The sequence below is a fragment of the Elephas maximus genome, chromosome 3 (genome assembly GCF_024166365.1).
Source record: "Elephas maximus indicus isolate mEleMax1 chromosome 3, mEleMax1 primary haplotype, whole genome shotgun sequence".
NCBI classification, from domain to species: domain Eukaryota; kingdom Metazoa; phylum Chordata; class Mammalia; order Proboscidea; family Elephantidae; genus Elephas; species Elephas maximus.
The window spans coordinates 197,729,680-197,747,212 of NC_064821.1; the positions used below are offsets into that span (position 1 = coordinate 197,729,680).

General features: G+C 44.9%; 1 protein-coding gene across 2 annotated transcripts in view; it reads left to right on the plus strand.

Moving 5' to 3' along the window:
• The window catches only part of CADM3 (cell adhesion molecule 3), a 31,260-nt gene that overhangs the window by 13,392 nt on the left and 335 nt on the right, over positions 1 to 17,533 (plus strand). Inside the window, exons 2-9 of one of the 2 annotated variants that reach the window (XM_049880888.1) lie at positions 5,024 to 5,125; positions 7,327 to 7,467; positions 7,975 to 8,127; positions 8,810 to 8,947; positions 9,281 to 9,451; positions 13,085 to 13,175; positions 13,611 to 13,780; positions 16,447 to 16,572. In XM_049880888.1, coding sequence (XP_049736845.1) covers positions 5,024 to 5,125; positions 7,327 to 7,467; positions 7,975 to 8,127; positions 8,810 to 8,947; positions 9,281 to 9,451; positions 13,085 to 13,175; positions 13,611 to 13,780; positions 16,447 to 16,572 — 1,092 coding nt within the window. The remainder of the gene's footprint in view (positions 1 to 5,023; positions 5,126 to 7,326; positions 7,468 to 7,974; positions 8,128 to 8,809; positions 8,948 to 9,280; positions 9,452 to 13,084; positions 13,176 to 13,610; positions 13,781 to 16,446; positions 16,573 to 17,533) is intronic. The other variant, XM_049880889.1, reaches the window with a different exon arrangement.

The window sequence follows — 17,533 nt, forward strand, 5'->3', positions numbered from 1 at the left end:
CAAGAAGACAATCTTCCCATTTTTAGGCTAGGTCCAGAGTTCTAGGAAAATGTGAGGGGTTTCTGTTTGTTTTGACTAGACACGTTTTTTACTTGGTTAACTGAAGAGTCCCTCATTGTCAGGCTCTTAGGGGTACGTGGAATAGCCCCAATGATATAGATGAAGACACATTAAGAAATCCAACAAAAGAGGTAATTCAGTGGGTACAAATCATAGCACCACCGCCATCATGAACACCTATTTCCAACTTGCTGCAGTTACTTTTATCAGATTGCTGGTGAGTGTTGTGAATGTTGTTTAGAGAAGCCACCCCTGGTCAGCAAGAAGAAGCTCAAAAGCGTCCAGCAATGCAAGAAAAAATCTTTTCCCCTACAGTCCCGCCCTCGCTGCACTCACATAAAATGCCATTTCTGCAGAGGAAGGCAGTGTAGTGACGATGTGGGAAAAGGCTGGGCTTTGTGGTCAGAGAGACTTGCATTTGAATCCTGTCCCATCCCAACACTTACTAGATGTATGGATGAGTTACTTTACTTCTCTGGGTCTGAGTTAGCCCATCCGTAACATAAGCATGAAAATACCTATCAAAAGGATTGTTCTGGAAATAATGAATATAGAGCACCTAACAATGGACTCAAACATACCAATGATCACGAAGATGGCACAGGTCCAGACAGTGTTTTGTTCTGTTATACATAAGGTCACCATGAGTCAGAGCCAACTAATGGCAACTAACAACAACAAAAACAACTTGGACCTTGACTCACAGAAGGTGCTCAATAAATATTGATTCCCTCTCTCTTATAGGTTTCTAGAGCTTCAGCCCCTAGATGCTCTACCCTCTTCCTTGGACCATTTCTTCCTATCCTGTTCAGTTCACTATTTGCTTTGTACTGGCAGATTTTGAGATTTGTTCACACATTAGAAGATGCTCGGCATCTTTGATTCATTTATTATTTATTTATTAAGCACCTTCTGTGTGCAATATGCTGTATTAGGGATAGTATTGCATATAAATATTAGTCAGATCTCAGCCCTACCTATAGGTAGATAAAGTGTTGTAACTCAGAGAAGCTACTTCCATCTGAGACAACCAGGGAAGGCTTCTTGGAAGAGGTGCCACATAAAGTAGGCTTTAAAGGTGGATAAGTTTAAATGTGTGAAGATGGTTGAAAGGCATTGTAAACAAAGTGATTGCAGGAAAGGGAATGGATGTCGGAAACCAAAGGGTTTATAAAGAGAGCTCTGAATAATTTATGTTTGGGGCATAGGGTGCATGAAGTAGAGAAAAGACAAAGTGGGAAAAGATAGGCTGACATCAGACTGTAGAGAACCCTGAAAGCCAGGCTAACAAATCCAGGTATTATCTGCAGACAATGGGGAGTCACTAAGCAGGGAGATGATATGAGGGATATGACCACTGCTCTCTTCATTCCTTGTCTATAAGCAGTCTAGGCCACCCCTCACTAATGGTTGTGTGGTCTCAGTATCTGACCTATGTGACAGAAGCTCTTTCCAATGACCCAGAGCCAAATTTTCACTATTTCTACTTCAAAGTCTGTGCCACCCTTTCAGAGAACTCCTAAACATCCCGCTACAGACTGAAGCCATTTAGGTAATTTATGCTGAGGTCCTAAGTGGCTGGCACAATCTAAATCCAAAGAAGGTACAAGCCTTTCAGAACACAGGGTATAATTTCCGCTACTTATCCATGTTTCTGTTGATAGCATTGTAATCACTTATCTGCTCCCAAGGGAGTGACCATTCAGCATTTATCATTACAGGTTTCCAGTTTTACAGAAACAGTCAGGAAACTTTTCGGGCATATTAACAGGCAGTTTCCAAGAGGAGACAGGATATCATGAATACTTTTCAGAATTAGAGGGAGAAATGTCACCCCCCTGGGGAAAAAAATAAACAGCCACTTCTTAATCAGTTTCTTAAAACACTGCAAACAAGAGTGACTTCCCCGTAAACTTGCCGAGGCAATACACCAAGCATATTCCAAGTATGCCATTTATTGGGGAATGTTTGTTTGGTTATTAGTCTCCTCATCGGAACAGTTCAGTTTGGTCTGAATAACTTACATCACCATGTCACTTAATTCATCCTGTGCAGACAAAGAAAAATGCCAACCAAATGCAGGAGGGGAGGGATGAAAGGAACATGAGCAAGGAGAAAAGCATCTGAGGAGAAGGCAGAAAAAGACACAGATGAAAGAAGGAGCAGGAGGCTGAAGACTAAACCCATGCTGCTGGGATTGAATACATGCCCTGCCCGACTAAGAATATACATAACACAGTGCCAAGTGTGGATGAGTGAATTAGCAGAACATTGAATTCTCAATTAAATGTACTGACTAGCCCACCAAGAGCAAATTGCTAAGAATACAAAAGGAATAAAGTGAAGCCCCTGCTCTTAACAGGTTCAAAGTTTAGATGAGTGATAACTGGATAAATAATTACAATACAATGTGCTGAAATGGAATGTAACAGGAGCTGTTACAAAAGTTTTGAGGGTACCATCAGCGAGAGGAGGAGGATTCTTTAGAGTCATGCCTTTAGGTAAGTCATTGAACCTTTTTGAGCCTCATCTCTAAAGAACAATTATATCTGGCTGCCTCTTTTCCCAAGTTGTTTTGAGATTAAATGAAATCATGGTTGAAAATCCACTATGTAAACTGAAAGTTCTATATCAAGGTACAAGATGATATTTTCTCTGTTCATTTGAGCAAAGGCCTATTTAGTGCCTACTTTGTGGTCTGGGAACTAGTACTATGGGGTTGAACATTGACCCATCTCTGGCTTCTCCTACCCCTCCCCTATCCCAAACAATCCAGTTTGGCTTCATACTGCATGTCGAAGTTGCACACCCACAAACACAGAGAGAACCAAACCAGTTGCCTTCAAGTGGGTTCTGACTCATGGTGATCCCATGAGTGTTAAAGTAAAACTGCACTCCATAGGGTCTTCAACGGCTGTAATCTTACAGTAGTAGATCACCAGGTTAGTAGCCAAGCTGCTCAAGAGGGTGGGTTGGAACCTCCAACCTTTAGGTTAGGAAACCAAAAAAAAAAAAAAAAGAAAGAAAGAAATCAAACCCATTGCCGTGGAGTGGATTCCGACTCACAGCGACCCTATAGGACAGAGTAGAACTGCCTCATAGGGTTTCCAAGAGGCAGCTGGTGGATTTGAACTGCTCACCTTTTGGATAGACGCCTAGCTTTTAACCACTGCGTGGCCAACACACCACCCACACACCCACCCAACCACACACACACACGGAAAATGAGATGAAACACTTACCCACCTCAGGTCCACTCCATCGTTGTTCACAGAAGGTTTTGACACCAGAAGAGACTCTCTGCTGGATTTGGGAGTCCTGGTCCTCTCCCAACCCCTTTTCCTTCACCCCTTCTCATCTTTCTTTTCATTTCTCATCAGCACTTTCCTTGGTCCCTTTCCTTGCCTGCTTCCCTCTACCTGTTCCAGTTTTTGTTTTTTTCTCCCTCCCCATTTGGGCAGTAGGGCCTCTCCTGTTTGAGAACTAAGTAATTTCGGAAATCTCCTAGAAGATAGTTGGTGAGGAATTTCTGTGGAGGAGGGAGGCGTCTCCGTGGAAGCCAGTGAACATCTGAGGCTCCCTCTTGGAATTCTAGGATTCTCTCACTCCGCTTTCCTACTGGACAGGAGATGTCTCTCTCTCTCTCACACACACACACACACACACTCTCTCTCTCTCTATTCATCTTCTCACTTTCCCGCTTTCCCGTTTCTTCTGATTCCGCAGTTCTCCCCTTCATCTCTTTCTTTACCCCGTCCTAAACCCACACCCCACTTCTCTTTCCAGCACCCCCCGCCCCTTCCCCGTACGATCCCGACCCCCGCCCTTCCCCTGCTGGCTCCACAGCGCGCTGGGACGCCAGGCCAAGTTTCTCAGGGACCCGGCGCAGGAGATTTGTAGCCCCTGGGCTCTGCTCAGCAGCCGGTGACCTCACTAAAATTTGCGCTCGTGATTGGCTACTTCTGGGCGCTGCGGCGGGAGATCTTGAAAAGATTGGATTGGCTGCTTTCTTTGTCCCTAGGCCTCTTCAGATTGAGTTGGGGAAACAGGCCCTTAACTCTACAGTACTTTACCAAAGGGTTTAGGGGCAAGCTAGCAGAAAGAAAAGCAGAGATTCAGGCCCTGGGAGTGAGGACAAAAGTTTTGTTTTGTTGTGTTAGAGGAGAAGGCAGAGTCTGTGATTAGAGGGCAGCGGAATTGAAGGTGGAGTAGGAAATTTAAGAGGGATTTTGAGTATCCAATGGAAGGTAACAATTTGAGAAGGCCCAGTGCAACTTTCAGCTCTCACCAGGGTCTCTTTCTTCGATAGCAGTAGTCTCCTCTTGAAACAAATAGAGCTTTGGGTTTGGATTCAGGCATTTTGATTTCCAGTCCTTGTTCTTCTACATGTATGACCTTGGGCAAGTCACTTCATTCCGTTTCCGCTCTGCAAAATAGGAACGATAATGCCAGCCTACTTATTTTACAGACTTATTAAAAAGGTCTATTGAAATGTGAAAATAATTTATAATTATTTAATCTGTTATTATTTTAGTCAATAATGTGGTGTAGAAGAAAGAGTCGTGGGTAAGGAGCAAAAATCTTTGATTTTCTTTCATTTTTCTGTAGTGATCTTCATCAGTCAGTTTTAACCTTTATGGGCTTCGTTTTCCTCATCTGTGAAGTGGGAGAATTGAACCAAATGATCTCCAAGATCTCATTTGGCTTTCACATGATATGATTCACTGACAAAACTTAGCATTCTCCTTTAACTCACCCCTTCAGAGGAGGAGTTCACTTACTGTTTTCAGGACACCAGTTAATTTCTGCCCTTTGTAAGAAACTCACCTAGTCTTAGGTATCCCGGTGAATCTGCTTTTCATAGGGACCTAGCATCTCCTCCACCCCAACAATGAAAGCACAGACCCCCAAACTGTGCCAGTATATATGTAGGGCTCATCCTTGATGGAGATTCTCTCCCCAGGCTACTGGCAGGAGCAGGATTTGGAGCTGGGAACTCTGGCTCCACTCGACGAAGCCATCAGCTCCTCAGTCTGGAGCAGCCCTGACATGCTGGCCAGTCAAGGTGAGAATCCAGGCCTTCTCATCTCGATGTCCCTCAGTTCCCTGACCCATTCTCACATCATCTCCCACTCACGTTGCCTCCACCTGATGTTCTCACTCCTCTCATTACCACACAACTCTTCCTCCTTTCCATTTGACATTGGATTTCTTAGTCCTATACCACCAACTTCTCCTGAACCTCCTCCTCCTTCCCTTACTCCAATGCAAAAGACCTCTGTACCCTCCACATCTCTTTCCAAAAATAAAATGATTCCTGGGGAGTATATTACTCAGAATAAAGAGGTTCTAGAAACACACAATCAAGGTAGAATTCTTCAAAAGGAACCAGGGACAAAGGAATTATGAGTCAAAAATTGGAGTATGGCTCACAGGAAATGAAAGGCTTCCCAAACCTTTCATTGAGCTAGCTGAGGAATATAGCACTTTCAGATTGACTCAGCCAGCTCAGTCATTGGCATACTAATCTCAAAATCATAGTTTTAATTCTCACTTTAGATGACTCTTTGAGAAGGATTCCAGTGAAAAGAGCCCTGCATTGAGAGTCAGGAGAACTGAGTTCTAATCCTGACTAGTAGAATGGTCTTAGGCAATCATTTCACCTCCATTGCCTCATTGTCTACATCTGTGAAATGACAGAATTGGATTACATCAGCCCTAAGATCCCCCTTAGTTCTAATTTCTGTTATTTGAAATACTAAAACCAGTGACCAGGCTTTGTGTTCTAATTTGGAAATGACCACCCTGAACCATTCATGCTTGGTATCAGCTTGAGCACATGTATCTTCACTCTTCAGGGCCTTTTTCTGCTAGGAGCGCTCATTACATATTTCTTAGAAATGGAGTTCCAGTGACCAAGCAAGAAAGGAATAAGCAGACAGGGCAGTGGTAAGGTCCGTGTCGTAAGAATCATGGGGATTGTTTCAAAGTGTTCAATGTGGAAGATGTAGAAAGTAAGTTTCTTGGTTTCCTATTCAATAACAGTGCTGGTTAAGTAACTTAGCTACATAGAAAACAAAATTTGTGGATGTTTCAGAATCGAGCTGGAAGGTATTGTTTATTTTGGATTAGTTCTGTGAAGGTCAGTGCTGTTGGGTCACCTAAAGTCAGTTCTAAAGTCTAGGGAATCAATAATAGGAATCAGAAGTCCATACGGTGGAGAACAACAAACAATATCTGGTAGAGGAAACCCGTGTTACAGAGTCTGAGGGGTTCACAAGTAGGCCTCACTAGAAGGCACATTTGGGATTCATCAAATATCTTATTAGACCTTTGCCTTTTTTGTTTTTTCTTTGTTTTACTTGACTAAAGAGACAGAGATTGGGAAATATATTTTCTTCATATTGAAGGGAAAAATCTTAATCCTTTACCCTTTAAAATAATTCCAAGATGCCGATTTGGGTTTGTGTATCTTCGCTCTTCAGGGCCTCTTTTCTGCTAGGAGCGCTCATTACATATTTCTTAGAAATGGAGTTCCAGTGACCAAGCAAGAAAGGAATAAGCAGACAGGGCAGTGGTAAGGTCGGTGTCGTAAGAATCATGGGGATTGTTTCAAAGTTGGGAGGTGGGTACTACTGATACTAAAAGGAATATGTGAAGGGAGTTTGTGATTGAAGGGATTTTATTGTTGGAGAAAATGAGAAGTCTGTGTCAGAATGTTTCAGTTTTATTTATTTATTTGTTTTACAGTTTTATCTGCTACCTTTTGTCTAAATAAATGTACAATGCAAGGACTTGGCCTTTTCCCCATTTTGACTCTCAGAATTATTAGTCACAACCATTTCTCCTATACTTGCTCTTATACGCTTATATGCAGGTGGTGGCAGGAAGGGAAAGCACAGAATGACAGATGTGTATGTGTGTTTCCAAAGGCTAATGGTAGAATCATATCAGAAAAGATACACATGGAGGGTTATGTGCATATTTGGGGTAACTTTATTCCTCTTGGTGTTTGTGACCCTGTCAGTTCATTCAGCAAACATTCGACAAAGGAATATCTGTTTTCTTGTGTATTCAAAGCAAAAGAAAATAAGGTCTGTTTCCCCTTCCACTCCGTACCACCTCTATTCCTTCTCCCATGAAGCCTTAAGAGTACACAGAAACCTGGGCCTTGGAGGGCATGAATTAGATGAGTTGAATACTGGCCGAGAAATGGGTGGAGCTGCAAGGGGTTCCTGGGAAACTGACCCTGCTCTACTCCTGTAGACAGTCAGCCCTGGACATCTGATGAAACAGTGGTGGCTGGTGGCACCGTGGAACTCCAGTGCCAGGTGAAAGATCATGAGGACTCATCCCTGCAGTGGTCCAACCCTGCCCAGCAGACTCTCTACTTTGGGGAGAAGAGAGGTAGCGTCTCTTGAGTTATCTATCTCCTTGGGAACCATGGGCTGCGGAAGGGAACTGTGGAGTGTGAGGGAACTGTCCTTGTAGTCCAGAGGCTTGGAAACACAGTAATACGCAAGCCATGGGCTCCTCATCTGGTTCTAGAAAAACCAGAATACAGATTCAACTCAGGCCATGCATGGTCATATAGGGTCTTAGAGTGACTTCACTCCAAAAGGGCCCTAACATGCCAAGGTGAGGTCTGTGTTTACCCAGGTATCTCACAACAAAGCCTGCATTCAGAAAAGCCAACTGAGTTTTCTGAATGTCTCTTAGGCTGCCGTGCCCAGTGGCCCAAAGAAGTTACTGAATAGCCTAAAGATAGCTCAAGTTCAGGAGCAGTTTTCTCACCCCCCACCCCCCACCTACCACACCATACCTTTTCCCCGAAAGGAACAGGCTTAGAAAGGGACAGTAAACATGAAAGGTGCTCAGAAAAGCCTGGCTTTTAATTCTCCCACTTTACCCCAGCCCTCCGAGATAACCGGATTCAGCTGGTTCGTTCTACGCCCCAGGAGCTCACCATCAGCATCAGCAATGTGGCTCTGGCAGATGAGGGCGAGTACACCTGCTCAATCTTCACCATGCCGGTGCGAACCGCCAAGTCCCTCGTCACTGTGCTCGGTGAGGCTCCAAACCCCAGGGTCTCCACAGCATGCTTCCTTGCAAACAAGCCTCTCTAGGCTGGCCCCTGAAGCAGGCTGGAGCCAGGCAAGTCTTCAAACATGTTGGCCTAAGTTCAGCCTGTATTTCCCCTGCAATGGGATAAAATGCAAAATATGCTGGGTTCTCACTCTTTCTCCTCCACTTACTCTCTGATCTGGGCCAAGTCTCTTATTCTCTTTGGGCCTGAATTTTCAAACTTATAAAAGAGGGATAATTATGTCTATCCTACCTACCTCTTAAGACTGTCATGAAGGAAAGATGAGGTGTGCATGCATGTGAAATTCTAATTTCTACTTGCTTACGTGCTCTCGCCTTCGCTCTATATTTCCATTTCATTCTTTTCTTTCCTGAGTCTCACATGATTTCTGTGACCACCCAGTTGTGCTGTGTGATGTTGAGCATTGTCACATGTCTCAGGTATGGTATCTCCCTACTACCATACCTCCCCCAGGTCTTCCCTCCTGCCTTCAGGGTGGAGCTACAAAGACAAAGGTGATTTCTCTAGTTTTCTCCTACCCATCCAAAACCAAAATAGGACCCAAGTATCCTGACTGCCAGAGAGGCCATCTCAGCAGGAAGAGCTAAGGTGTGACCTCATGTGCCTCTTCTTCCTATCCTGGCCATCCCCTATCCATGACAGGAATCCCACAGAAGCCCATAATCTCTGGCTACAAGTCACCGTTACGGGAAAACGATCAAACTACTCTAAACTGTCGGTCTTCTGGAAGCAAACCTGCAGCCAAGCTCAGCTGGAGGAAGGGTGACCAAGAGCTCCACGGTGAGTACCTCCTGCCTTGGGATGACAGCAAGAGGTGAGGGGTGAGGGGGAGGAGAGAGCAAAAGTATATGCCTCAGTATGTGCTCACAAGGCATGGTATTCAAGGAGAAAAGGGGAATGACAGATATTTTGTGAGCACTCATATCTGTATATGTATATGTGTTAGGGCCTACATTCTCTCTGTGTATACATATCCATTTCACAACTTTCTAAGTTTGTCTAAGTTGAGACTCACCATCTGTATGTCTACAGCAGGGCCCACACTATATATGTATGTTAGGGCTCACTCTGTGTCTATGTGTATGAGTCTATGTGTCTGTTTCTGCACTCTAGGAGAACCAACTCGAGCACAGGAAGATCCCAATGGTAAAACCTTCACTGTGAGCAGCTCAGTGACCTTCCAGGTTACCCGGGAGGATGACGGGGTGAACATCGTATGCTCTGTGAACCATGAATCGCTACAGGGAGCTGAGAGATCCGCCTCTCAACGCATCGAAGTTTTATGTATGTCATGGGCTGGGCATTGAAAAGGATCAGGTCTAAGATGGGAAGTGGAAATAAGGAAAGTGCAAGTGACTGTGCATGAAGCAATAAGCAGTAGGTTAAAAAAAAAAAAAGGAGTCAAGAGGTGGCAGGCCTAGGCACCACTTGTTAGTGGCTGTCGAGTCAGCCCCTGACTCATGGTGACACCATGTGTGACAGAGTAGAACTGCTCCACAGGGTTTTCTTGACTGTAATCTTTATGGAAGTAGATCACCAGGCCTTTCCTTCTGCAGAGCCTCTGGCTGAGTTATGAACTGCCAACCTTTCAGTTACCAGCCAATCACAAACTACTTGAACCACCAGGTTCACCACAAGGGATTGGTAACCTTTTTCGTAAAGGGCCCAATGGCAAATATTTCAGATTTCCAGGGGCATATGGTCTCTGTCTCAGCTACTTACTTCTGCTGTTATTGTGCAAAAGCAGCCATAGACAATATGTAAACAAATGAACATGGATGTGTTCCAATAAAACTTCCTTTACAAAAGCATGCAGCCAGCAGGATTTGCCCTGCAGAAGTTGGCTCATGGGCCAAGATTATCATCCCCTGGACTGCCGTTTTTATGCAGCTGGGTTGCAAATTACAGTGGTGAGTGTGGCAAATGAGTCAAAAGACATAGCTTCTAGCCTGTGCTCCACCACTTACTAGCTGTGTGAAATTAAGAAACTTAATTTACCCCACTGGCTTGATTCCTTATTTGCTAAATGAAAGAGATAAACACGAGGATCATTAAGGCTCCTTCCTGGTCTAGCATTCTATGGTTCCGGAAAATATGAATGATAGGAAAACACAGTCTCTCTAGCATCATTATTCCCAGACCTACTCCCAACTGCGTACTCTCCTATCTTCTCCAGCTCCGTAATTGTTCTCGAATTCTGACCTGAAATGGCCATATCACGATCACTATTCCCAGCCTTCCAAGGACCCTTGTCCCTCTTTGGAGTCTGCCTTGAGTATGAACAGGAAACATTTGCCCTCATCTGAGGAAATATGGATTTTTTTTTTTTTTTTTTTTCAGAAAAGACCTTGACTGGGTAGAGGAATCCAAGGAACAATGAACACAAAATGAAAGCAGAAGATATAGAGTCGTAAAATCATGCATTTCTTGTCCTAACATAGCCAAAGGCTGGGTGTTTTTCTAAAGTAACTAAAGCCCTGAATCTCTTTTTTCTATGAGATCCAGGCCTGATGACTTTTCCTAATTTTAATGCTATTTAAATCAGTTGCTAAACCCACCCGTCAAACTTTAACAAGAGATAGGTTTGAGATAGTATCGTGTTCCATTTAGTAGACTCCCAATCTGGAGGCACAGGACCTGGATTCTAGCCACTGATTTGTCACCTACAAGCTGTCTTACTTTAGCCAAAACATTTAATCTGTTTGCGACCCTTCACAGTGAACTATTGTGAGAATAAATGAAACAATAGATATACAAGAACTTTTTAAACTTCAATGTTCTATATTGTTAATGAGGTATTTCTCTAACTGTTGGTCCTGAGTGTGAAGCCCCTGGCCTTGGGTTCTTCCATCAGCCCTGGTCCCTGGCCAGAGATAGGGAAGGCCTTCTCATGTCTGAGCCCCAAAGAACTCATCTGTTAGGTACCAGACCATCTGGCAGTTAATCTCCAGAGACCTCTTTTGGCCCAACTGTGATCAGAAGTCAGTCAACAAATGCTGCACTCAGGCACTGTGCTAGAGATTTCTATGGCTGCTGGGCCCCAGCACACCCATTCTCTCACCTGGCCTATTTCTCTTTGTCCTGTTTGATTTGAAGGAAGCATGTTCATTAAACTCGTTGTTAAGGTTGGCTCTATCCTTAGGGGAAGCTCGGCCTCTTTATCTGTTGTTCTAAACCAGCATCTGGTTGTATTGTTCTAAGCGGCCATCTGGACATAGCCTCCTAAGCAGCCCTTTGGCGTCAGTGGCAGATGCCATTATTCCTCCGCATCTATATTGTGTCTCAGTACCTTTTTGCAGGCAAAATATGACCCCCATATCTTGCTGTTTCAAAGCTCACTTCATTTTTGGACTGACCATTAAAAATGATATTTTATATTCAAGGGTTCCTTCCAGTTCTGAGCTCCCTTGCAGAACAGAGAGGACTGAATAGTTCTGAGCTCGATAAGTCATCAAGTTCAGGTTTATTTGTTTTGTCAAAAAATGAGAAGAAAGTTCCATCTACCTGGTGGACAGAGTCCTGGGTGGTACAAGCAGTTAATGTGCATTTTTTTCTAACCAAAAGGCTGAAGTTTGGAGTCCACCCAGAGGTGCCTCAGAAGAAATCCCTGGGAATCTACTTCTGAAAAATCAGCCGTTGAAAACCCTATGGAGCTCACGTGGTCACTGTGAGTCAGAATTGACTCAATGGCAAGTGGTTATGTGCTAGGTACAGATGAGCCATTTCTGCCTCTCCTCAGATCTTTGTTATGATGTCCTTCAGGGGAAAGACAACACACAGTAGAGGCAAGGTCAGCACAACTGGACTAAACCAAAAGCAAAGAAGTTTCTTGAATAAACCAAATGCTTCAAAGGCCAGAGTAGCACGGGAAGGAGTCTGGGTACCATGGTTTCAGGGGATATCTAGGCCTATTGGCATAATAAAATGTATTGAGAAAACATTCTGCATCGCACTTTCGTGAGTGGCATCTGGGGTCTTAAACGCTAGCAAGCAGCCATCTAAGGTGGATCAATTGGTCTCAACTCACCTGGATCAAAGGAGAATGAAGAACACCAAAGACACAAGGTAATTGTGAGCCCGAGAGACAGAAAGGGCCACATAAATCAGAGACTACATCAGCCTGAGACCAGAAGAACTAGATGGTGCCTGGCTACAACCGATGACTGCCCTGACAGGGAGTACAACAGAAAATCTCTAATGGAGCAGGAGAGCAGTGGGATGCAGACCTCAAATTCCCATAAAAAGACCAGACTTAATGGTCTGACTGAGACTAGAAGGACCCCAGAGGTCATGGTCTCCAGACCTTCTATTAGTCCAAGACAGGAACCATTCCCAAAGCCAACTCTTCAGACAGGAATTGGACTGGACTATAAGATAGGAAATGATACTGGTGAGGAGTGAGCTTCTTGGCTCAAGTAGACACATAAGACTATGTGGGCAGCTCCTGTCTAGAGGGGAGATGAGAAGGCAGAGGGGGACAGGAGCTGGCTGAATGGACATGGGGAATACAGGGTGGTAAAGAGGAGTGCACTGTCTCATTAAAAAAAAAAAAATTTTTTTTTAGGGGGAGAGCAACTAGGAGTACATAGCAATGTGTGTATAAATTTTTTGTAGGAGAGACTGACTTGATTTGTAAACTTTCATTTAAAGTGCAATAAAAAAAAAAAAGATGTCCCTCAGGTACCCACCGAGGAAAGATCTCCCAGAATCCAATCACACTGCAAGGTTGCAATATAAGAAGTTCCTTTGCTCACCAGCAGTTGAGGGGAGAAGAGGGTCTTTGTTCATAGCCTCTTGGGCTCTTGAGGGATTTGAGAAGGTTTATGCATTACTGGGTGATTTCAGGATACATGTCAGGGCAGATGGCCTCCTAAATGATGTGAGGAGTTTTTGTTGACACCATTTCCTTCTCCACAGACACACCAACGGCAATGATTCGGCCAGACCCTCCACATCCTCGGGAGGGCCAGAAGCTATTGCTACACTGTGAGGGTCATGGCAATCCTGTGTAAGAAGATCCATTTCCTGTCCTCTAATGCACCTCAGAGCCTCAGATTGTTATCTTCACTTAAGTTTTCCTGTCTTCCCTGGACTGTCTAAGCCTCCCGTTTTCCCTGACCCTGTCTAACAATGTTCATCCTCTCGTTATTTCTCTTGTAAAGGCTACAGAAGTGGGGAGGGGGCTTTCCCTGGCTTAGCCCCTGAGATTCCCATGGGAGCCAAGTTACAGCAAGATACAAGTTAGGAATCTCCACATTTCCCAAAATGTACCCCAAGAGATCACCCTCTCCTGCTTCTGAGCAGCTCAGTGTCTGTGTGCCCCATAACTTCTTGACTCCTCATCAAGAATTCCTTGATTTCTCTTGCTCCCAGTTATTTGTTTTCGTCTTTTAGCTCCCGACCTACTCTCTCCTGAACATGTCCGATTTCTTTGCCTTAACAGCCCCAAGCAGTACCTATGGGAGAAGGAAGGCAGCGTGCCCCCCTTGAAGATGACACAGGAGAGAGCCCTGATCTTCCCCTTCCTCAACAAGAGTGACAGTGGCACCTATGGCTGCACAGCCACCAGCAACATGGGCAGTCACAAAGCCTACTACACTCTCAATGTTAACGGTGAGCCGTCTCCAGTTCTCCTCCTCCAGGTCTGCCCTTCTCACCTTCTCTGTCCATCTTACACTCTCTTCTGTCCACCTCCTGATAGCATCCCTCACTGTAATTGAGAGTGGAGTAAGGGAAAATCAGAAGCAGCCCACTAGTGAGGAATTAGGCTCACGGTCCACTCTGGAATGTGTAATGAGGAGAAATCAATAGGAGGGTGGACTCCCATCTGCCTTTGTTCAACAGCAGTGGCCCAAGTGGCACTATCCTCCAAGCCCTGCACTCACCTGACAGCAAGAATAATAATGCTGTGTTTAGAGGCCCCATAGGCTCTCAAGTGCAGGTAAAGATGCATTTTCCTATTCAGTGAGCTGTTCTCAGAGTTGCTTCTCCTGCGAGGAGGTTTGGGATGCATGCTACTGCTGTCATTTCCTTTTCTGCAGACCTTAGACACTATAGTGGGTCCAGGCAGAAAATGGAGATAAGCTGTACTATGCTCACAAATAGTCAGAATCTTTTCACAGATGCTGTGTCTTCTGGAGGGACCAGATGACGCACCTTCTCTGAAATTCTTTCCAAAATGTGACCACAAAATCCAACTTCAGGAGAAGTGACAGGTTAACACAGACCCTCCTTTATGGAGCATTGGCAGAGGGTTTTTTTTAGATCTCATTAGAAGTGGGGTCCTGCCAGAAAGTCCTAGAAGCCTCTTCTCAGAGTAAAGGAGTTACATTGTTAGAGGTACATCAGAGATTTCCTTGCCTGGAACACCTATTAAAGCAGCAGGGGAGATAACAGCCAGGGCTTCCAGGGTAAGAGGCCTGAGGTTCTTGGGAACAGGGTATCTGGATGAGTAATTCCAACTCCAGGGGCCAACCTCAGCAGGTAGGGCTGCGTTAGCACAAGGAACAAGGCTATTGTAGGACCCCAGGAGCCAGGACAATGCACTGGGGTCTGGTCTCTGCTCCTGAATCTCTTCAGACCAACTCTGGCAATAATTTGCAGTGAGAGAAATTTCCACAGCTCCTCAAAGTTCTCATGCCCTTGTGGCTGGCGTCTTACTGAGGCCTCCTCTGCCCTGTGGTAAAGAGCCCAGTGCATCCTGTTTGACTTCATCTGCTTCCTGTGCTGACGCCTGGTGGTGGAGTAGGTTGCTGCATCTTCTTCCAGGAATATCCTAAGTAATATTTACTCCCACCTACCTGGAATGAAATTAAATGTAGTTCATTCAGAGACAAGGACCTGTAATTGATGACCCCAGAGGTCTTTCTGGCCAAGGAAATCTGTGTCTTACTAAGGAATTTCCATTTCTATAAGCTCTTGAATAATTATCTACGATTATTTTTTAATAAGAACAGTGGAAACCCTGGTGGTGTAGCAGTTAGGTGTTATAGCTGCTAACCAAAAGGTGGGCAGTTTGGATACACCAGGCGCCCCTTGGAAACTCTATGGGGCAGTTCTACTCTGTCCTGTAGGGTCACTAGGAGTCAGAATCGACTCGACAGCAGTGGGTTTAGTTTTTTTGTTTGTGTGTGTGTGTGTCTTACATACTCCCTGGGACAGAGATCATGAATAAACTCATCCTGCTCCTTCCAAGTTATACCATCACACCCACCCCATCATGTCATCAAGCCCCAAACTTCATCCTCTCCTTTCCTCTCAAGTAAAGCATAAAGAACCAGAGCATAAATGTTTTCTTTTCAAATAAGGCGTAGTAGACAGGCAAAGAACTAAAAAGCTGGCCCAGTGAAGCCCGAGGAGACATAAGGTAGGACAGACAAAATATATAAGGAGTCAATGAGGCATCAAGACTCAAGCTGAGTCTACAGAAAAACGGTAGCTCTCATATGCGTGGGAGGACTATATCTATGGCTAATACAATTTTCGACACATCAGAACTATGTCCTGGGCCTTTGCACTGTGTCCTCAGATATTTGGGACTCTGACTTTAGCTGGCAGTGCTATCCTTGCCACACATGGCCCAGTCCTGGGAAGAAGCAGTTCAGTCTTTGTCCTTCCCACGAACCTTTCGATGGTATGGAAGTGAAAATGGAGCCTCAGACCACCTTATTAGGACAGGTTAATGGACTGGGTTTTTGTTGGAACTCTGAACTCCCCAATCAAGAAGGAACACTGTGATTTATACAGGTGGGCACAGTGTATCTTCTTTCGTAAGCTCTGTTAAAGTGCTTAATTCTTGGCCCCATCGGTTTTTCCCTTTGCTTCTCTACCTGATCCCAGGGCAGTGGGTGAATAGCCTGAGAAGCCGCCTAGAGAAACCAGCTCAGAATAGCAAGCAGACAGGTGAGTAAGAAGGCATGCAGTGTAGAGAAGGAATGGTCTGGTAATCCAGAAACATAAGAAGAAAAAAAGGAAGGAAGGAAAGAAGGAAAAGAGATGACAGGCGTGAAAGTGATGGTTTTTGACCAAGGGCAACCTTCAGTGCTAAGAACTCAACTTAGAGAGTTGGTGTGAGCAGATTTATTCATTTATTCATGAATATATCAGTTTTTTTCCAACATTTACTGTGTTCCAGGTACTGTGCAAGAAATTGCTGAATGGTGTCGCTCCATTTCCCTAATGTTAGTCTACATTCTCTGCTGAGTATGACTCTCCATGGCCAGGTCAGAAATGCTATAAGGGTTCTCCCAGATCTGACTGTGTGCATCCCCTCCCTGCAGACCCCAGTCCGGTGCCCTCGTCCTCCAGCACCTACCATGCCATCATCGGCGGGATCGTGGCTTTCATTGTCTTCCTGCTGCTCATCCTGCTTATCTTCCTCGGCCACTACTTGATCCGGCACAAAGGTCAGAGGCATGAGAGAATGATGAGTGGGGCTCGGGAGCTGGTAGGAAGGTCAATCAGGGGCAGGCAGGAGGGAGTAGGGTGCAATCAGGGACTTTGGAGATTCGGTCAACTCCTCGGAATGTTTGAGAAAGAGTCAAGAATGCAGTCAACCCCACTCTTGCTAACCTGATAACAACTGAGCACCAACAGCCCCGCAGTAAAGCTTGGTCACTTGGTGATCATCCAAGTGAAATCAGCCATCCCACTCAAGTCAGCTGCTGCTCCATGCTGCTCTGCGTCCAGGGTCTCCCGCCGTAAGGCTGAAAGCTCCCTGCAACTCTGCAGCTCCATCCCATTCCTCCCAGCACCTTCTTCCTTTCTATCCATTTAGCCTTGTTTTCCTTCCACTTGGGTCTCACCCCTGTCCCCACACCCATCTCTTTTCTTTCCTCTCTTTTTACCTGCCTGTCTGTATGCCATATCGCCTCTCTCCACATTCCTTTCTCTCAGACTTCCCTGTTATTACTCCAGCCAGGAGCCTGATTGCATGGGCTGGTCAAATGCTAGCTGGATCTCAGTTGCATTGCTTATGAAGCTTGACATAGCAGTTTCCCTTTCACACCTTATGTGCATTCACAGACTCATACACACTCACACATACACACTCACCCATTTTCTCACATACACACACATGCTCTCACACACTCACACATACACAACACACACAGACATACACTTACAACACACTTTCTCACACGCTCACATATACATACATTCTCACAGTCACACACATACACACTCACCCATATACGCTCACACACACACCGTTTTTTCATTTTTGCCTGTATTTTAGATGAGATTCTGGTTCAGGGCAAGATTCATTAATTCATTAGGGTGTGGTCAGATGAAGGAAGAGAACCAAAATGCAAATTAGGCAAGGTAGGGCGGAAGAAAGCACTAAGCTATAGACAGGATGCTTGA